Source organism: Phascolarctos cinereus, unplaced genomic scaffold (genome assembly GCF_003287225.1).
Source record: "Phascolarctos cinereus isolate Bilbo 61053 unplaced genomic scaffold, phaCin_HiC Scaffold_4;HRSCAF=312, whole genome shotgun sequence".
NCBI classification, from domain to species: domain Eukaryota; kingdom Metazoa; phylum Chordata; class Mammalia; order Diprotodontia; family Phascolarctidae; genus Phascolarctos; species Phascolarctos cinereus.
The window spans coordinates 377,682,315-377,704,549 of NW_027555847.1; the positions used below are offsets into that span (position 1 = coordinate 377,682,315).

General features: G+C 41.5%; 1 protein-coding gene across 1 annotated transcript in view; it reads left to right on the forward strand.

Moving 5' to 3' along the window:
* The window catches only part of LOXHD1 (lipoxygenase homology PLAT domains 1), a 280,858-nt gene that overhangs the window by 252,241 nt on the left and 6,382 nt on the right, over positions 1-22,235 (forward strand). The window contains 3 exon segments of the mRNA XM_078151940.1: positions 7,382-7,552; positions 15,101-15,230; positions 16,817-16,975. Of these exon segments, the coding sequence (XP_078008066.1) occupies positions 7,382-7,552; positions 15,101-15,230; positions 16,817-16,975 (460 nt within the window).

The following is a 22,235-nucleotide window of genomic DNA, read 5'->3' on the forward strand; positions in this document are numbered from 1 at the left end:
GTCTGAGCCTTTCTTCAAAATGAAGGTTTGGGGGGAACTCACCGGTGGGAGAAGGATGCCACAGAGACAAAAGGTCAAGCTAGGGATCAGTAGCAGAAATTCCAGATTCAGTGAAATATCATGAAAGACACTCATGATAGAGGATTTCTAGAATCTTAGTTTGGGAAGGGACTTCAGAGGTCATTTAATCTAATTCATATGCAAGTCATGAATTTTTTCTACAAGATTCCTAATACAGACAAGCCTGTGTTCAATGAGGGAGAACTCATTAAGGCTTTAGGCCTTAAGTGATATGCAAATGTAAGCTATTATTATTATTCTACCATGAGGCTTAAACATTATTGTTGTTCAGTCATGTCATTCTTTTCATGACCCTGTGGACCATAGCATACCAATTCTGTCCACAGAGATTTCTTGGTAAAGATACTAGAGTGGTTTGCCATTTCCTCCTCCAGCTCATTTTTTTACAGATGAGGAAACTGAGGCAAACAGGGTCAAGTGGTTTGGCCAGGGTCACATAGCTAGTAAGTGTCTGAGGAAGGATTTCAACTCAGATCTTCCTGACTCCAGGCTCAGTGCTCTATCCACTGCACCACCTAGCTGCCTCCTAAATAAACAAAAATTCCACTTTAGAGCAGCTCTGTATCCTAGAAAATTCTTCCTTTCATTGAGCCAAAGCCTACCTTCTTGTAAAATACACCAAGTGCTTCTTGTTCTCCCCACTGAGGCCAAACAGAACACATTTACTATCTCTTCCAAATGACAATCCTTCAGATACTGGAAGATAGACCTTATATCTTCCCCTCATATTTCATCTTTTCTTTTTCTTAAATTTTATTTATTTTATTTTTAATTTATGAAACAAAACAAGCATTTCTGTAAAAAAAGATGATTGCACATGCAATTGCAAATCTATTATGTACAACTTGCTATTCCTTTTATATATGCAATAAGTTATTGTGTAAATGTCTTTCTTCCTTCCACCCCCGGCCCTAGAGATGGCTACGATTAGACAAAAATGTGAAAGCATTCGTATTTACTTAAACAGCTGAGGCTATTCAGCATGTTTTTGTAACACATGGTTTAGCGTCTTCACTCTCCTCATCACTCCAGCTGGTCAATGCCTTCCACAAAATGTGGTGCTCATGGGTAAGCATGGGATTTTAGATTGTGATCAGAGTTGATTGGGATTATGACCTGTTCCTGTGACGCTCTATTTCCTTTGACACCATCTAAGACTGTGTAAGCTTTTGTTAGTTGCCATGTGTCGTGTTGACTTACATTGGACTTTCAATTCACCCAAACTTCAGATCATCTTTGCACAAACTGCTTGTCAGCCACATATTTCTCATCATATACTTGTGAAGGTAATTAAAAAAAAACACAACTAAATTACAGAACTACAAATGTATTACTAGTTAAAATTTCATCTTATTTTGAGCCTTTTGAGATCTTTTTATCTCTTGATTCTTTCATAAAATATAGCAATGATCTCTTCCAGCTTTGTGCCATCTTTAAATCTGATTAGCATACCTTCTTTGAATACATCTGAGTCATTGTTAAGAGTGTTAGCTAATGCCAGGCCAAGGGCAGACCCCTGAGACATGGCATCAAGAGATTCTGCTCAAGCTGACATCAGGCCATTGATGACTGAGTTCGAACAATTCTGAAACCACCTAACTGTATCGTCCTCTGGGCCACATCACTCTGTCTCGTCTACAAAAACTAGGATGAAAGAATTTGTCACAAGCAGAATGAAAGACTTTATGAAAAGCTTTGCTAAAATCCAGGTTTACTATGTCATATCATTTCCGTGGTCTGCTATTCTAGTAACTGTCCAAAAATGAAATGAGGCTGGCTTGGCATGACTTTTCATGACACAGCCGTGCTAACTCTTAGTAATCACTGATTCCCTTTCCAAATGCTTAGATACCACCCCTATAATAACATATTCCAGAAATTTGCCAGGCATCAGTGTCAACCTCATCGGCCTATAATTTGTATGCACCACCCTCTTCCCTTTCTTGAAAATTAGGACCTTTGCCCATCTCCAGTCCTCTCCCACCTCTCCCATTCTTCACAATTTTTCAAAGCTGACTGAGAGTGATTCCACAATAATTACATGTACATGTATGGGCGTGTGTGTATGTATCTATGTGTATATATATGTATAATATACATTGCATTGTCTATGTATTATATATACATACATAGATACATACACACGCGCGCACACACACACACACACACACGCACACACCCCTCACTGAAAGCAGCTAGGTTCTTCTTTTGTCTTTAAATACCTTCTCACTTATCTTGGTTTTCAACTCCTTGTTAACCATTTTTTGTTATATTCTTCCCAGTCTGAGGACTATTCTCTTGGTAGAGGAAACAGAAACAAAGTAAGATTTCAATAGTTCTGACTTCTCTTCATCATCCATTATCATGATGCTATTCATCCCGAGCAGCTGCCCTATTCTTTCTTTGATCTTCCTCTTTCTATCAACATAGCACAAAACAAAAACAAAAACCAAAAAAAGCCCTTTTCGTTGTCCTTTGCATTCATCACCAGCCTCAGCTTATTCTGAGCTTTAGCCCCACAGATTCTCTTTTTATAGGACCATGCAATGCTTTTATATTTATTGTCCTTTGAGATATAGATATTATATATATATATATATATATATATATATAGTGGATATAGATATATATGCCTGCACACATACATCTATGCTTATATAGATATATGTATGCATACACACACATATATGTTGATATATATGTATAGCCTTATTAAATCTTTCTACCTTCCGATTTGTTTATTATTTACCTCTTAGGGTTAGTCTATACCTCCCTGCACGTGATGCGATGTCCCTTGGGGAGGCCAGCCCCCATTTTGAAGACTATTGCTCTATAAAAGTCCACTGATAGCACTGACTGAAGAGTCCCTTTGTGCAAAACCCAGTACCAGGCACAATATGGAGTAAAAGGCAGATAATAAGCAAATAGAAATCACAATCCCTGCCCTCAGGGATCCTTAGAGTCTCTGTGAAGGAAGTAATACTAGTACGGTGCGTTTGGAAGTAATGCAATGTAAGGAAACAAACCCAACTAGAGAGAGGGTCACTGAGCAAGCCCTCCTAGAAGAGATGAGTTTTGAGCTCAATTTTGAAAGAGGTGTGGATTGGTCTAGCAAGAGATCTGAGTGGAGAAGAGGAAGGAAAAGGAAGAGCTTTAAGCCAAGTGCTAGAGTAATTTCTATCCAAGTGGATTTCCAAAGCCAGGCCAGGAACGTATGATTTGTATATGGAAGAGACATCCTCTTTACAGGAATAGAAGAGGGAACCTTGTGATCACTTAGCTAACAGCATACAGAACCTTGGAGAGGCTCAGTCTCCCCACCTGGGACTGAGTACAATCAGTACAATGTACAATTGTACAATGATACAATCAGTTCCCTTTTTATTGGAATTGAAAAGAAGTTGATGAGATATCCCTTGCTGAGTAATTAATATTGATCAATATCTCTCAGGGCATTTTCATTTTAACTGGCATCTCTTGAAAACCATAGGGAAACTCTAATAGAAGTTTTAAGCATGAGACTAACTGAGGTGGGGGTTCGGAAGAGATAGCTTTTCTGATTTAAACAAACAAACCAACCTTGTAGGCGGTCATTTACTTGGTCTATGCTTGCTGCTGGTCCCCTTCTTGAATCTGAACCACTATCTTGTTAACTCAGCTCCCTAGAAATCCAAGCTGGTCCTTCCTGCTGATGCATTTCCCTCTCAAGGTATCTTTGCTTATCTGAGAATATCTCTTGCTGTCTTAAAAGCGTGAGACAGGCAGCACCTAAAATCCAGTCCCTGCTCTGCTGCTGAATTCCCTGGACCTTCCTGGGCATGGTCATTTCCCCACCTTAGGTTTTTAGTTTCTCTACCCATGAGATAGGCTCATTCAAATTCTATTTTGCTCCAGAATCCCAGGAAATCAGTTGAGAGACCATCACAAGGCTGGCCTTTCTTGGAGGCAAAATAGACATCATTTGGTATGATTTGGAGATAATTGAGCAGTGAGTTCTCTACTGAAACGTCAAAAATGCTCAGAAGGGCTAACAACTTAGGTTCTTTGCATCTCTCCTCTTAGTGAAGGCTCTGAGTGCTTGTTCAGGTCTTCTTTAAAGGCCCTAAACCCATGGATGCATGGAAGCTTCAAAGGATCTTAGTGGGTTCACTTAAGGGCCTGGGGTGAAAGGAAAGAAAAGGCACATATAGAAGAAAGATTGGAATTCCTGAGGGGGGCACTGGAGAGCACAAAAGACAAAGTTTTAGCCCTTTTCATTCTTTGTTCTGAATAACCAGAATGATGGCAAATCCCCAACAATGACCCTTAATGCATATTCTCTCCTTTGTTACAGTATGGGCTCCTTGAGAGCTGAGAATGTTTTATCCTTTGTGACACTAGCATCTACCACAGTTCCTGGCATATGGTGGGCGCTTAATCAATGCTTGTTGATTGATTGACACCAAAGAGTCAGCACTGTTCCTTGGTGTTTGTGGTACAATGCTTAGTCTTGTCAGTGAAATCATCCCTGCCTACTTAGGACAGTGGAGGTGGGAAATATCTGAAAGTGTCCTGTCTTCCTGGGAAAGAGGATCTTAAAAAGGAAGAAAACCAGGTAAAAGCCACTCAGAAAGGCCCCATTAAGGAGCCTTGAGCTGAGCTGACTCCGGGGAATTGGTGTTGCAATTTCAGTTCTTTTCCAGAAGGTAGATTTTTCTTTTGTTTGAAGAGTGAGCAAATGTACTGTCAATTCAGTGTCAAAATAACTTCACCCAAAGTACTCTTCTTGCTTCCTTTCTTCATTACACACACAAACACACACACACACACACACACACACACACACACTCATTGGTGGTCTGACCCTTGGAAATTCTCTAAAGTTTGTCTTCTCTCTTGCCTTTACACCTCCTCTTTGACCTTTAAATTTGCTATTTGAGTTCTTTGGGGATTCTACTGTAAGATTTATTTATATCTGCTCTCCAACATTTGCTTAGAGCAGGAATACTTCACTTTTTTTTTTTTGCCCTGGACCCCTTGGCAGTCTTGTGAAGCCACGAACCCCTTGTCAGAATCATGTTTTTAAATGCGTAAAGTAAATTACATAGGATTGCAAAGGAAAGCAATTGTAATGAAATACAGTTATCAAAATATTTTTTAGAGGTTCACAGACCTAGGTAAGAACCCTTCACCTAGAGTTTAAACTTCATGAGAACAGGAACCAGTGTCTTGTTTAATGTTGGTGCCCTCTAGCATCTAGCATAGTCAGCTGCACACACTTAATGAATATTTGTGAGAATGAATGGACTAGGATTGTCTTCATCTTTCTATGAAAACTCATCAATCAGCCCATTTTCACATTGACCAAAGAGATTTTCCCAAGGGCATAAAGAGCCCAACTAGATAGTTGGAAGAGGGAGTCAAAGGATAATTAAAGCAAGGACATTCTCAAATTCAAAAATAGCAGATTAAAGAAGAAGTTAATGAAATTATTTGACTCTAAATTCAGTAGAGGTTATTTTTAAAATGAACAATTCTTTTTGGTCTCCACCCCTTTTTCACTCAATAAAAAATGTGTTTTGTTCAGCTGAAACCTTCAATCAAATTGTCCTCTGTCTCTTAGGGAGGACCCCTCTTGCCAATGAGCTTTCTGTGGAAGACAGCTCACATTTCTTTCTTGCTGCCTGACTCCCAAACCTATGAATCTTTGGGAAGTTCTCACAGGGAGCAGAACCTAAGTCTGCTGATTCCAAATTCCATGCTCTTTCTATAGTGTCATGCTACTTGTCATTAATTCTTTAAGTTCCTGTTGTTTCCTCCCACGTCCCTGCCTGTGTATATGTTATGTCCTCTACCCCAAATGATGTCTCCATATCTTCACCTGTTGAAAGCTTTCCCTTCCTACAAGGCTTTTCCTTCAAGGTGGCATTTCAGCCACCTCTTCCATGAAGTCTTCTCTGATTTCCACCTTACCCTCCCCCTCAGTGACCCTTTCCACCTTGAACTTGACATGAAAGTCTTATTCTGACCTCTCCTCTACATTTACATGTCATAACTTGTATATTATTATAACAACATAATATTATATTATCAATTCCTCCATTTCTGCCTTACTCATCATGGCATGGAAGTTACTTGGGTTCAATCTTGAAGGTGAAGCCAGCACAGAACAAATTCAGGTGTGTCCTACCAAGCTAGAATGGCTTTGACTAGAGACCCAGTGACGGACTGTATGGTCCTTTGAGGACCAACTTAATTCGGTTAGGAGAGACATCACTAGAAGGTTGGCTGCAGGCTGATGAACTCTCTACTCACAACTCTCAAAAACCATCTTCAAAATTAGAAGAGTTTGGGATTTTGATCTGTATTGCCACAGGGAATAGTCATGCCAATGACATTATTCATCTTTGGTCTTTGCTCTTTTTCTCATTCAACAAAAGGGTGTTATATTATTCCATCTACTACCAGATAATAAGCTCCTTGAGGGCAGAGACTGCACATCATTTATTATTCCCTATCTCTCAGTACCTAGAACATTGTACTGCACATAGTAGACAATTTAAAAATTTTGTTGAATGAATGAACAAATGAAAGTAAAGAGGTATATATAGTATGTAAGAAAGGTGGAGAAATTACCTTTCTCTTCCAAGGTTCTCAGGGACTGAGAAGCAACTAGACAGCCCAATTTATATTACAATTAAATGAAATGTTCCTCATACAGTGTGCAATGCAGATTACAGCACTATTGACAGCCACACACTCGGGGGTCTGCAGACAACCTTAGAGCTGTGAATAATTGGTCTGTTTTCTCAACCATGCCCGACAACTAGCAGCTGTATTTCAGATTCTCCACAAGGACTTGCAGAGTTCAACAATGCTGCCTTTGTGGCTTTTCCTGAGGGGACAGCTACCAACCACAGGCTCTCTGTGCTGTCTGGTGGCGTCAGCTAGCTCACTCCAGCAGGCAGAGGTTAGACTGGCTGCCTCTGGTCATAGTCTCTTTACCAAGATCATCATAGGCTTTGGCCCCCAGCTCAGCGTGCCTTAGGCCAGACAGATGTGCTACTTTTGATGATTCTTAGAGACTCTCTCCCCAAAGGGAGCCATGAACACTTAGAGCCAGAAGGAGTTTTAAAGCTTTAGCATCTTCTTCCCCAGACACCCATTCTATAGATGAATAACCTGAGAGGCTAAGCGAGAGGAATGAGCTTGCCTGAAGGCACACAGCTAAGAGGTGGACCTCCGTGGAGGAAGGGAGGCTGGTTGAAGGGGAAGGGAGGGAGGGGAAGTTTCACTCTCAGTCCCATCCCTGTCCCCACAGGATTATTTCCTGGCTGGCATCTGAACTACATAGACGTGAGGGACAACTCCCGGGATGAGACATTTCGCTTCCCATGTGAACGCTGGCTATCAAAGAGCGAGGAGGACAGACAGACAGTCCGAGACTTGCGCTGTGCCAACAACGAGATCTTGGAGGAGATGGAGGAGACCAGTAAGTCTAGGAGCTAGAGAAGCCCCAAGAAGAGTTGGGGAGTGGGTAAAGTTCTTCAGTTTCCTTCCATTCATCCTTCCTGCCCCCCCTCCACCCAGCACCCTAAGCAGCTGGTGCTCCTACACTGTCCCCTTGATACCTAAAAATTCCAAATGCCATACTTTTCCTCTACCCTCATTACAACCAACCTACTCTCTGTGCTATCCCCTTCTGTGAAATTCCAGCTGATTCATTAGAAAATTAGCCCCCACAAAGGGGTTACCTCCCAGGTAACAAAGTTGCATTATCACAGGGGCCAACATGCCTCAACTCAAAGGCGTTAATCCATAATGGTGGAAATTCAGATGCCATTCCTGGGAGAGAGATTGTAGAGAAAAAGAGGGTTTCTGCAGGTGCCCCTGAAACCACGTTCACATAGAAAACCACGTTTTGTCTCTGAATGTGGGGAAGTCCTGAGTTAGCCTTTGGATAGTGATGCTAGCCATAGGAGTTACTCTCCCAAGAGACCTTGAGGCAGGCAGGAGGCATGTCACAAGTGGTAGAAATTTTCAGTGGTCAATGGGAGCATTCCTTGTAGACAGACTGCGATCCAGCAACATTCCTCCAATCCAACCTTACAGGAGTCCACTTACTCTATCTAGAATCCTGCCTAAGGCTTTCTATCACCACTCTGTCTAGAGCAGGAACTCACAGAAGTCAACAGGGGCCTTAAGCCAGTGACGTGGACCCTGGAGGTGGCAGGTAAAGAGGCCCAAAGCTCTTTGGCTTAGAGCAGGAAAGGAAAACAATTGTTAAGACTTATCCTTTAGCTTACCTTGGGATGGGTGGGTAAATTTAGATTTACAATTCAGAAGTCAGAGATCATATTTCTGAGGTGGAAAAATCACTTGAGTTGTACCAACAAAATGCTGTTGACTGCTCATGGTCATGAATCATGGAAATTAAACAAACGGCAAGAAAACCCCATAGATCAGGCTAGTCCTCTCTCCAGGGGCTGAGCTAAGTTGTTTGGCATGAAACTACATCTGCTTTGTTTTCATGTCAGGGAGCTTCGTCCCTTCCTGTGGCAGGCAGTTGCTTCATAGGCTAGAACATTAGAATTGTAGAGAGTCTTAGAGATCATCTTGTCCACTTTACAGATGAGGAAACTTGAGGCCTTGAGAGGACTTGTTTTAGGTGACACAGCTAGTAGTCTTAAGCAACTACTTCCCTGGCTGAGAGGAAATTTTTTAAAAATTTCTTCTTCCTTAGGCAGCATAACAGAGAGGAAAGAGTTTTGGACTTGAGTTAGAAGGTTTGGGTCCCAGGTCTGGCTCTGTCATGAACTCACTAGTTATATGACATGGGTCAGCTTATTCTCTGGATCAGCTTCTTCATCTGTAAAATGGGATAAAAATCCTGTCTCACAAGATTTTTGTGGGAATCAAAAGCAATCTTATATACAAGGCATATACAGTTTAAGCTGTACTTAAATAAAATGTAGTTTAAAACTATACTAATTCCTTAATGAATATTGAAGGGAAAATTTTAATTAAAATACTAGCAATGAGATGATGTCAATAGATCGCAAAGATCCTCTACCATGACCGTGTGGGATTTATACCAGGAATTCAGGGCTGGTTCAATACTAGGAAAACCATCAGCATAATTGATCATACCAATAACAATAACAACAGAAATTATATGATTATCTCAACATACACAGAAAAAGCTTTTGACAAAATACAATGCTCATTCCTATTAAAAACACTAGAAAGCATAGGAATAAATGGAACTTTCCTTAAAATGATAAGTAATATTTATTTAAATCTATTAGCAAGCATTATCGGTAATGAGGAAGAGCCAGAAGCCTTCCCAGTAAGATCAGGGGTGAAGCAAAGATGCCCATTATCACCACAATTATTCAATATTGTACTAGAAATGTTAGCTAGAGCAATAAGAGGGAAAAAAGAGAAAGAGAAGGAATTAAAATAGGCAATGAGGAAACAAAACTATCACTCTTTGCAGATGATATGATGGTATACTTAGAAAATCCTAGAGAATCAACTAAAAAGCTAGTAAAAATAATTAACAACTTAAATAAAGTTGTAAGATATAAAATAAATTCACATAAATCATCAGGATTTCTGTATATTAACAACAAAGCCCAGCAGCTTTGTTGTACAGAAAGAGAAATTCCATTTAAAATAACTGTAGACAACATAAAGTACTTGGGAGTCTACCTGCCAAGACAAATCTAAGAACTACATGAATACAAATATAAAATATTTTTTCACATGCAAGAGAGTCAGATCTAAACCATTTTGTTGTTGTTATTGAATCATTTCAGTCATGTCCAACTCTCTGTGACCCCATTTGGGGATTTCTTGGCAAAGATACTAGAATGGTTTGTCATTTCCTTCTCCAGTTCATTTTATAGATGAGGAAACTGAGGCAAACAGGGTTAAGTGACTTGTCCAGGGACATACAACTACTAAGTGTCTGAGGTCAGAAAATTTGAACTCATGAAGATGAATCTTCCTGATTCCAAGCCCAGGGCCTTATCCACTGTGCCACCTAGCTGCTCTGTGATGGACTACTTATTATTGTGATATAAGAAATGATGATCCAGATGCTTTCAGAAAAACTTGGGAAGACTTATATGAACTGATGCAAAGTAAAGAACGCAGATCCAGGAGAACACTGTACACAGTAATAACAATATTGTAGGATAATCAACTGTGAATGATTCAGCTATTCTCAGCAATACAATGATCCAAGACAATTCTTTTTTTCTATTTTTTTATTTTTTAAATATATAAATTTATTTATTTTTATTTTTCAACATTTACTTCCACAAGATTTTGAATTCCATATTTTCACCCCATCTTGCCCCTCCCCCCCCCAAGATGGCATGCATTCTGAATAGCCCTTCCCCTAGTCTGCCCTCCCTTCTATCTCCCCCCCCCTTCTCTTATCCCCTTCCCTTTGTATTTTCTTGTAGGGTGGGATAGATTTCTGTACCTCATTTCCTGTATTTCTTATTTCCCAGTTGCATGTGGAAACATTTTTTTTAAACATGTGTTTTTAAAACTTTGGGTTCCAAATTTTCTCCCTTCCTCCAACCCCACCCACCGTCATTGAAAAGGCAAGCAAGTCAATACAGGCCATACGTGTGCAGTTATGCATAACTGTTGTGATGCGTAGTAGACATGTTGTGAAAAGCTAACTCTATTTCCCTTAATCCTATCCTGCCCCCCATTTATTCTATTCTTTCTTTTGACCCTGTCCCTCCTCAGAAGTACTTCCTTCTGATTACCCCTTTCCCAATCTGCCCTTCTCTCTATCATCCCCCTGCTCTCTTGTCCCCTTCCTCCCCTATTTTCCTGTAGGGTAAGACAGATTTCCATACCCAATTGAGTGTATATGTTATTCCCTCCTTAAGCCAAATCCTATGAGAATAAGATTCCCTCATTTCCTCTCACCTTCCCCTGTTTCCCCTCCACTGTAAGAACCTTTTCTTGTCTGTTTTGTGCAAGATAATGTACCCCATTCTACCTCTCCCTTTCTCCTTCTCCTAGTATAATCCTCTCTCACCCCTTAATTTTATTCTCCAGATATCACCCCTTCATCTTCAACTCACCCTGTGCCCTCTATCTATCTATCTATCTATCTATCTATCTATCTATCTATCTATCTATCCATATAATTTTTCCCCTCCCCTACCCTAATACTGACAAAGGTCTCATGAGTTATAAATATCATCTTTCCATGCAGGAATGTAAACAGTTCAGCCTTAATAAGTCTCTTATGATTTCTCTTTCCTGTTTACCTCTTCATGTTCCACTTGAGTCTTGTATTTGAAAGTCAAATTTTCTATTCAGCTCTGGTCTTTTCATCAAGAATGCTTGAAAGTCCTCTATTTCACTGAATGACCATTTTTTCCCCTGAAGGATTATACTCAGTTTTGCTGGGTAGGTGATTCTTGGTTGTAATCCTATCTCCTTTGCCCTCCAGAATATTATATTCCATGCCCTGCAGTCCTTTAATGTAGAAGCTGCTAAATCTTGTGTTATCCTGATTGTGTTTCCACCATACTTGAATTGTTTCTTTCTGGCTGCTTGCAATATTTTCTCCTTGACCTGGGAACTCTGGAATTTGGCTACAATATTCCTAGGAGTTTTCCTTTGGGGATCTCTTTCAGGGGAGATTGGTGGATTCTTTCAATTTCTATTTTGCCCTCTGGTTCTAAAATATCAGGGCAGTTTTCCTTGATAATTTCTTGAAAGATGATGTCTAGGCTCTTTTTTTGATCATGGCTTTCAGATAGTCCAATAATTTTTAAATTCTCTCTCCTGGATCTATTTTCCAGGTCAGTTGTTTTTCCAATGAGATATTTCACATTGTTTTCTAATTTTTCATTCTTTTGGATTTGTTCTACTGTGTCTTGATTTCTCGTAAAGTCACTATCTTCCAATTGCTCTATTCTAATTTTTAAGGAAGTATTTTCTTCAGTAAGCTTTTGGACTTCCTTTTCCATTTGGCCAATTTTTCTTTTTAGGGCATTCTTTTCCTCATTGGCTTTTTGGACCTCTTTTGCCATTTGGGTTAGGCTATTTTTTAAGGTGTTATTTTCTTCAGTATTTTTTTGGGTCTCCTTTAGCAAACTGTTGACTTGTTTTTCATGATTTTCTTGCGTCACTTTCATTTCTCTTCCCAGTTTTTCCTCTACTTCTCTTACTTGCTTCTCAAAATCCCTTTTGAGCTCTTCCAAGGCCTGGGACTGATTCATATTTTTCTTGGAGGCTTTGGATGTAGGAGCTTTGACTTTGTTGTCTTCTTCTGGTTGTATGTTTTGATCTTCTTTGTCACCAAAGTAAGATAATATAGTCTGACTCTTTTTGTGAGGTTTGCTCATGATCCCAGCCAACTACTTGAGTTTTAAACTCTTTGTTAAAGTAAAAGTCTGCTTCCAATGTGGAGAATGTACTGTCCCAAGCTTCAGGGGTTTGTGTAGCTGTTTTCAGAGATACTTCTAGGGACCTGTAAATTTTCAGTTCTTCCAAGGTGGTATGATAAGGGTCGAGATGTTTACTCTTTTCTTGGCCTGAGCTCTGGTCTTTGAGTGACTGGCTTCAAGCTGTCTTTTCTCTCTTGGAACTGTGAGGAAGGTTTCTTCTCCACTGCCACTACAAGCTCCACCACACCAGTGCTCCTCCTTGCCCCAGGACCACCACCCAGAACTGTGACCCAGATCCAAGCACAGGCAAATCAAGAGATTCCTGCCTCAGCACTGGCAAAGAGATCCCTGCAGTCCCCCTCTGATCAGCCACTCGATTTCCCCTCAGTCTGTGGGCTGGAAGCTCAGGACACAGCCACCACCCTGGGGCTCACGCTCAGCGCTCTGGAACTGACTCTGACCTAGCTCTTCTCTCACCACAAAAACAGATTTTCCCACTCACCTTCTAAGTTGTCTTTGGTGTTGGTGGATTGAGGAGTCTGGAAGCCACACAGCTGCCCGTGATTCAGTCCTCTGAGGCCTGCTCTAGGTTTGCTGTGGCCTGCGCGCCCACGCCGAACTGCACTCCTCTTACCACTTGGCGCGATATGCCTTTCCGATCAACCATCCAGGCTGTCTTGGGCTGGAAGTTTGTTTTACTCTGTCTTTTTTGTGGGTTCTGCTGCTTTAGAATTTGTTTAGAGCCATTTTTTTGTGAGTATTTGGAGGGGTTTGCCAATCCAAGACAATTCTAAAGGACTTATGATGAAAAATGCTATCTACCTAAAGAGAAAGAACTGATGACGTCTGAATGCAGATCAAAGCATACTTTTTCTTTTACACTTTCTTTTTCTTTATTTTTTTTTGGTCTGTATTTTCTTTCACAACATGACTAATATGGAAATACGTTTTTCGTGACTGTACATGTATAACCTATATCAAATTGCTTACCTACTCAAAGAGGGGGAAGGGATCCAGGAAGGGATTTGGAACTCAAATTTTTTAGAAGTGAATGTCCAAAATTGTTTTTATGTGTACTTAGGGAAAAAAAATTTTAATTGTGCTAAGACTTTAGGGACCCCCTTGTAGAAAGTGCTTTGTTTCTACAAAGCAGAGAGAAATATCTGCTCTGGTCATTCACAGCAGTAGCAGCAGCGTGCAGTGGAAAGAGCAAAGGATTTGGAACCAGGGCCCTTGGTCAGATTCCCAGCTCTGCCCTTCATAAGCTGTGTGTCCTTAGGCCAATCACTGCCCTTCTGTGGGCTTCTGCATTGTCCTCTACAGAATGAGAAGGCAGAACTAGATGATTTCTAAGGTAACATCCAGCAGTAACATTCAGGGATTCTATCATTCCTTCTGCTAACAGAATATGGACCTGGAGAATCGAGCTGTCTGGTTAAAAAAAAAAAAGCTGGTTCAGACCCCTTCTTGTATATTTCTGTGTGGGGATTAAAATTGTCCAACCTACAATAAAAGAGACTTGAGTCAGAGCTCTGAGCCAATGGTACTTCATTAAAAGGTCCATGGTCCCCTCTAATGAAGTGGACCTCAGATCTTCCCACAATCTGAGATGCTCCCTTTTTCCAAGAGCTTGTTTTAATAGAGTTTCCAAATATGCAAAAGAGGCATGGTGAAATACAGAATCTCACTGGGTGATAGACTTTGCTCTTGAGAGCCAAAAATGACATATCAAATGGGGGGGGATTCACAGGTTGGGTAAAGCATGGGGCATCTCCCCTGACTAAGTGGTCATAAGATGGTCACTTGCTCATGTTGGGCATGAGAGAGAGGTCCAGAGACACAAAAATAAGTTGGGGGACTTTCCAGAGCATCAAGGCATCCCACCTGTGCTGAGTTTGGACATGAAATTTGAGTAAAACAGGATGGAAATATCTTTGTCAGCATTCTCATGCTTACACAAGTGAGCCTCATAACTTGGTAAACAAGCAGTGAACATTATGTTAAAGTTTGAGGCCCACTATAAGAACCTATCTATCCCTATATGATTTATGTAGAATATCAAAATGATTAATACTGATTGGAATAGAAGAGGGGTCCAAATGAATCATTTCTCACATCTGTTGGGGCCTTCCGCCCCAGTTATCTTTCACATGAATGATGAATGGTCATAGAGGTGAAATATGGGACAGAGATTTAGGCTTATGTCAGTGAGACTCAGAAAGCCAGGCCTCTGGAAACACCTTCCTCAATCCCAACACACCCCACCCCCAGTGTCTTTCTCACACCTCCTCCAGGCAGGCCTCTCTACTGCAGTGGATCTCAGATTGTCTCCCTGATTACATGGTGAAGAAATCATTACAGTAAACAGAATGGGAATTATTACTTAATTATCCCCTGAATCTTTAGGAGATTCTGGTTCTTTCCATCATGGGTTCTATTTCTAGCCTTTCAGCCCAGTAATTAACCTCAGCTCCCCCCCCCCACCCTCATGCTCCCCCCTCCTCAGAGGTGAGGATGAGGCCAAGGAGACACGGGCTGTTCAGCCAGATCCCCACTTAGGGGCAGCTGCCTCCTCTCTCCTAATGTGTGGCTTTTGTCCTCCTTTGCAGCTTATGAGATCGTCATAGAAACCGGCGATTCAGATACCAGGGAGAATGCCTGGATCGTTCTGGAAGGAAGAAAGGACCGGTCCAAAGAATTTCTCATTGAAAACAGCCCTAGGCACAGGGTGTTTAGAAAGTAGGGGAGGCCCATGGATGGGGGCATGAGAAGGGGAAAGAGGGAAGGGAGGGGAGGGTGAATAATAAGAAAAACAGACTTAACAGCCAGGTGTCCCGTGGTCCTCTTGTCTTTAGTGGGATGGAGCATGGAGAGGGGGGAGGGGACAGGGAGGAGGGCAGCTTCCAATGTCTGGTTCTGGGACACAGATTATGTTTACTGATCCATTCTGGGTGCCCAGCTCACTAGGCTCTTTGGGAGATAACAGAGAATAAAAAGGCATGATCTCTCCCCTTCAGGAGGTAAGCTTCATGGAGGTGAGAGGCAGGGTAGGGTAGGAGAGTGTTGGATTTAGAGCTCCAATGACCTGAGCTTAAATCCTGCCTCCGACACTCACTAACTGCCATGAGCAAGTTACCTCACTGCTCAGAGCCTCAACTTCTGTAAGATGGGCATAAGAATGCCTGGATTAACTAACTCAGAGGGCTCTTGAGAGGCTTAGATGAGATAATACAGGTAAAGTGCTTTACAATCTTGAAACCACTCATATCAGCATCAGTTAATTTTTGTTTATTTTATTATTTATTAAATAAATAACTATTTAATTAATATTTATTTTACAAATTCCAAGGATTTGTCCAAAAAGCATTCTTTAATTGTATTCCCTAACATAGTCCCTTATGCCTGAGGAATCATAGTACTTTTAAATCTAGGTTCTCCCATGTTCTACTGGCAGATTAATCTTAAAAGCTGTTTAGGCGGTTCAAATCTGGTCTCAGACCAAACACTTGACACTTACTAGCTATGTGACCCTGGGCAAGTCACTTAACCCCAACTGCCTTAAAAAAAATGTTGTTTAGGTAACATTCTGTCACTACTTTTGTTTTAATGACTCCCTCTCCACTGCCACAGGATAAAGCCCTGGCTCATTCTATCATTCAATGCTCCACCACCTTTTGACCCCAAGTTATATTTTTGATCTTTCCAACCTTCCATATTCTGCCTCTCCAGTGAGGCTGGATTCTGTCCCACTCCTATAGTCCATGTGCATCCCCATTTCTATGACTTGGCTCAACTTATTTCCCCCTGTCCCCTCCCTGCCATCCAAGTCCTTCCTATTAGCCAAGGATACAATCTCACCTTCTTCAGAGAGCCTCCCCCAAGCAGCCCAGCCTTCAGTGGTCTCTCCCTGGCCTGAATTCCTAGAAACACTTACTTCCTTTGCCAGTCTTTCAGCCTTAGCATAGACAGCAATGTGTGGTTATTGAATTATTTCATGTGTGATAGTTCTGGCTCTCCAACTAAAATGTAACACAAATGAATACAGGGACTGTTTCTTACTCTTTGTATCCCCAAGTGCCCAATTTTAGTGTTTCACGTATGGTAGGCAAACAATAAGTATTCTTCGAATGAATGGATAAATAAAACAGGCAAGAGGATGGATGGATGGATGGATGGATGGATGGATGGATGATGGATGGATGGATGGATGGATGGATGGATGGATGAATGGATGGATAGATGAATGGATGGATGGATGAATGGATGGATAGATGAACGAACTAGGTGTGGGAAGGCTCATGGAAAGTATCCTTTGTTTCTTACAGAGGCACCACTGACAAATTTGAATTTGACAGCATCTATGTGGGTGACATAGCTGCACTGTGTTTGTGGCACATGCCCAGAGAAGGGCAGAGGATGCCTCCCAGGGAGATACTCTGGCATGTAAAGACCATCACCATCACAGAGTTGGAGTTCAATAATGTGTATGTAACTTCCTCACATGGCCAGGAGCCCAGGAAGGGTTGAGATGGATTTCCCAACTGGAAGGGTATAGACTACTGAGGTGGCTTGTAATCTGCCTTGTTTGGCTGTGGGCAAAGCAGGGTTGGTATCATGGACATAACCTTGGGAGGCTGGGTGAAGGAAGAACCAGGTCATCTAGGGAGCATCCTATGAGGGCAGTGGGAAATAGGGAATGCACTGAAGGGAAATACCAAAGAAATATACCAAAAAGAATCACAGTCATCGAACCTCAGAATTGGAAGGGTCCTTAGAAGTTACTTGGTCCAAACTTTTACCCAGTGGCAGAAACCTTCTGACAAAATGTCATCAAGCCCTGCTTGAACCCATCCAGCAGCAGGAAGCTCCCAGCCTCCAGCAGCAGTCTGTCCGGTGTTTTGGCCGCTCTGGCTGTTGGTGTTGACAGAATTTTAAACACAATCTGGACAGGAGTGGCCTCTAACCTGTGAATATTCAGGGCTGTACAAAGCAAGCCAGAGACAGGGATGCCAGGAAACAAGCAGCAGGTTAATTAACTGCTTTCAAAGTGAAGGAATGCTCTCCACGCTGGAGTAAAGGCACAGCTCACATACATAAATCACAAGTGTGAAAGGGGGGGACATGGATTACAAAGCAATCATTTCCAGGGCCTGAGGGGTTTCCCACGACAAGTCCACCAGTGCAGGACAATACAAGTGTTCTGGAGTCCTGTGGGAACAGTATTGTTTCAAGTCTTGGGTGGCCATTATGTGGTGGGACACAGGACCAGAGTTCTGTGACAGGAACAGGTTCTACAATCTTTCATTCACTTCACTTAAGGTACACGGGAACAGGAATGCAGTGATTGTGAGAGCACTGTCAAGGGTTTGATGGATCATTTCAAGTTGCATTGTGAGTCTCTGACTCCCAAGTCTGAGTCTACTGAGAAAAAGGAAGCCCTGAGAAATCTAAATTATTAGTGTATTCATTTTGATTAATATGAAAATCATAATTCCCTTCACATTAGAAATTCTTTTTTACTGGATCAGTCTGTCTCCTTGGAACTTCCACCCTCTCTTCCTAGTTTTACCCTCTGGAACTACTGAAAACAAACTTGTCCTTTTGCCACTTGAGACAACTATTCAGAGAGATATTTGAAGAGAGTTATTATGTGCCCCCACCCCCAGTTTTCTCTTCTCCATCCTAAAAATCTTTCAAGCATTCTCCTCATTACAGGGTTTCTAGATTCATCACTATCCTGGTCACTCTCCTCTAGATTCACATTCCATCTTGTTACTTTTCTTATTTAAATGTAGCGTCCAGAAGTGTTGTCCTAATCCAGATACGGACTAAGCAGCACCCTCATTCTGGACCCTGTACCTTTGCTAATAGAATCTATTTAGATGATGAACTCCTTGAGAGCAGAGACTATCGTAACTATCATAACGTTGTATCCACGGTGCTGTGCAAAAGAGAGGCACTTACACATTTGATCTGAATTGAGTTAAAAGGTTGCATTATCTTTTGGAGTAGACATATCATATTAAAATATATAGAGCTTTGCAGCCTGATGAAAGCTCTAAATGTTTCCACATGAGCTACTGTTAAGCCATGTCTCCCCCAACCTGCACTTGTGCCATTGATTTTTTAAACCAAAGTACAAGACTTTACATTTATCTTGATTACCTTTCCACTGAAAAGCACCATAGCACAGTCATTAGAAAGGTAGACTTGAAGCCAGGAAAACTTGGGTTCAATTACTTTCTCTAACACAGGATGGCAGACTGTGTGACCCTGGCTAAGTCTTTAACTTCTCCTGTTCTAGGCAAATTTCTAAGACTACTACTTGTAAAGAAAGTGCTGACTAGAACTTAGCACAATGCTTAGCACTAAATGGATACTTCATAAACGTTTATTGATTGAATGATTGATTGACTTGGATTTATATAGTGAGTTTCCTCACCCAGGAGTTCCTGATGTCAATAAAATCACAGACCTAGTCCCCATCCCTAACTTTCTACTCTACACAAACGGACTTAAGCAGTTTTGTTGCATACTTGTTGTTATTTTTAGCTCATCATTCCAGCCTATTGAGATCTTTAGGCTTTGAGTTCTGGCTCTTAGCATATTAGCTCTCCCTCCTAACAATATGTCATCCCATAAAGTTGACAAGAATGCTATTTATGCCTTCACCCAAATTGATGATAACAACATAAATAGACAGCACCCTTTTACAGGCCACTGGAGCCCTCTCTACAAATTGACACTCATCTACTAATAATACGAAATTTACTCTCTAAGTGGTTCAAACCAACTCTGAATCCACCTAACTCTACTCTCATATAACTTACACCTCTCCATCTTATCCGCAAAGCTATCATGGGAGACTTTGTCACATGCCTCACTGAAATCAAGAGCACTGGATTTGGAATCAGGAGAGGCCTGACTTCAAATCCTACCTCAGATACTTACAAGCTATATGACATTGGACAACTCATTTAACCATTCTGAGCCTTAGTTTCCTCATCTGCAAAAAGGGGATAATAATCCCTACCTCACAGGATTGTTGTGAGAATAAATTAAGAGAATATCTATAAATTGATTTCAAAACCTGAAATCTACATAAATATCAGCCTCTGTTATCCTTATATTCTATAATACTATTTCCCATCCACCAGTTTAATTCAATTCAGTTAACACAGATTTGAGTTCCTACTACACAAAACCACTGTCTTAGGCACAATCTAGTAATTCAATGAAAAAGCCAAGGGACCTTAGTTTGGTAATGACTAAAAAGTCTTCTATGGGAACCAAGCTGCCTCCTGATTTTTTTCTGTTTAATAATCTCCTCTAGAATTTTACTCAGGATCAAATTCAAATTCACCAATCCAGTTTCCCAAAATTGGCCTTCCTCACCTTTTTAAAAATTGATATGGCATTTACCCATTCCCATTCCCCTGACACCTCCCTCCTGTTTTCTACAGTTCCTCCAAACTCATGCAGAGTAGTCCTGTGATCACACCTACACATTCTTCCTGTATTCTGGGACATAATTCATCTAAATGAGTTAACCTCACTATGATCTGAACTCATTTATGAAGTGCTCTCTTAATCGCTCTTTATCTATCCTAATAACAATGATGTTGGACATTTATGGTGCTTTAAAGTTTACAAAGCCCTTTACAGAGGCAGCATAGTTTAGGGGATTGAGGACCACTATAGAAGTCCAGCCTATTTGGTTTCGAGGACCCTGCCAGAGAATACTGTCTGTGTGACCTTAAGCAAGTCATTTTACCTCTCAGCACCTCAGGCAACCCTTTAAAGACTGTTCCTTGTCAATCTACATCGGTAAAGGGCATTGTTCTTACTGGGGAGCTTGAGGTCTGGACTCTGGTGCCCAGCAAGAAGCACCTTAAATCCATTAGCTTAGAAAAGCATTTCTTAGGGGCAGCGAGTGGATAGATCACTGGCCCTGGATTCAAGAGTACCTGAGTTCAAATCTGCCCTCAGACACATAATACTTACCAGCTGTGTGACCCTGGGCAAGTCACTTCACTCTGTTGCCTAGCCAAAAAAAAAAAGACAAAAGAAAAGCATTTCTTACATGCCAAGAGCTGTGCTAAACCTCGATATGCAAATTCAAGCAGGAAGAAAGACAGTCTCTATTCTCAAAGAGCTTACATTCTAATAGGGAAGACAGCCCATAAAAGGGAGCTGGAAGTTGGGGAGAGGGAGGCACCCATTGGTTAAGGTGGGAAAAAAGTTCAGGGGCAGAGACCGATGAGAAACAAGTAAGGCTGGCATGGGCAACTCCTCCAGTGGAGGTTCCAGGATGGAACTCAACAACTAGAGAGGAAGCCACAGGAACATTATCTCATTTGAGCCTCACGACAACCCTGTGAAGTATTATTATCCCCATTTTACAGATGAAGAAACTGAGGGCCAGAAAGTTTAAGTGATTTACTTATGGTCACACAACAAGTAAATATCAGGGGAGGGATTTGAACCTACTGGTTTATACATGGGTAGGGATGTGCCTTTATTTCCCTAACTCTAAGTCTAGAAATCTTACCACAACTGAGCATTGCCTTTCAATTAAGGAATTTGCACTGCCTTATTCCTGTACCTTGGGCTCCAATTCAATTCGTAGATTTAGAGGCTTAAGGAACCCTAGGAATCATCTGATCTGACACTAACATTTTATAGGGGAGAAACCTTGGGTAGAGAGTGGTTGTGACCTATTCAAGGCCACACACGGTTAGCCCTTTCTACCATCCTATATCTGCTCCCAACTTCCTCTTAATCAAAACAATAGTTCTGGTGTTTTCTACTTTAGTCAAACTGCACCTGGAGGATTAAGCCCAGGTCTGAGAGTCTCCTAAGGAGGATACTGACAAGCTGGAAATTGTCCAGAGGAAGGTGACCAGGAGAGCGAGAGTCCTGGAGTCCCACGCTAACCTAAGGAATGGTTGTACTGCTGTTTAAGAACCATATCCTACGTTAGTAAGAACAGCTGCTCACTTGCATGTTCAAGCTAAAAGCACTACACTGCACCAGGCCAGAACCTACAGAGAACATTTGGCACAATGGCCCTGTGGTTTGGAAAGACCACCCCCCCACACACCTCCCGATGACAGCAGAGCTGACACGGGTGTGTAGTATGTGTTGACCAAGAACAACGAGCTCTGTCTGTGGGTCAAATTTTAGGGCTAGGACTGGGAAGGATGTCCCATGGAGCCTAAGGCCATGGCTCTATAAATCTATAAGGAGGACTGGAGAGAGCAGGGCACCAAAAGGAAGACCGCCTTCTGGCTATTCCTAATTCTGAGCTTGGGAAGCAAATAACTTTGCCAGAAGACAGGGGGGATAGGGAAATAGAGGCACATCCCTACCCATGTATAAACCAGAAGAATCTACTTTTAACTCTCCATGAAGTTAGAGCCACGAGTTAGTATGTAGTGGATAGACATCTGGACTACAGAGGAAAGGCTCCTTAGATATGCTCCCCCTCCAGATATCATGGGTAAGGGGAGTGGGTGGCCCAAGTTTGGTAGTTTGAATTTGGCTGTTTTGACTAGGGGAATATAGAGAAGTGTACTCAATAAAAACCATCAGGCTAATGCGGAGGGCAGAGCAGGTACCAATCCAGGTGTCAGAAACAGCCCAATACACTATTAAAGAAGTGAGTCAGTTACAGCATTGCTCCTAACCCTGACTTCTGGGTCAAGCAAAAGTAAATATTCCACATGACAGCTCTGTAGATAG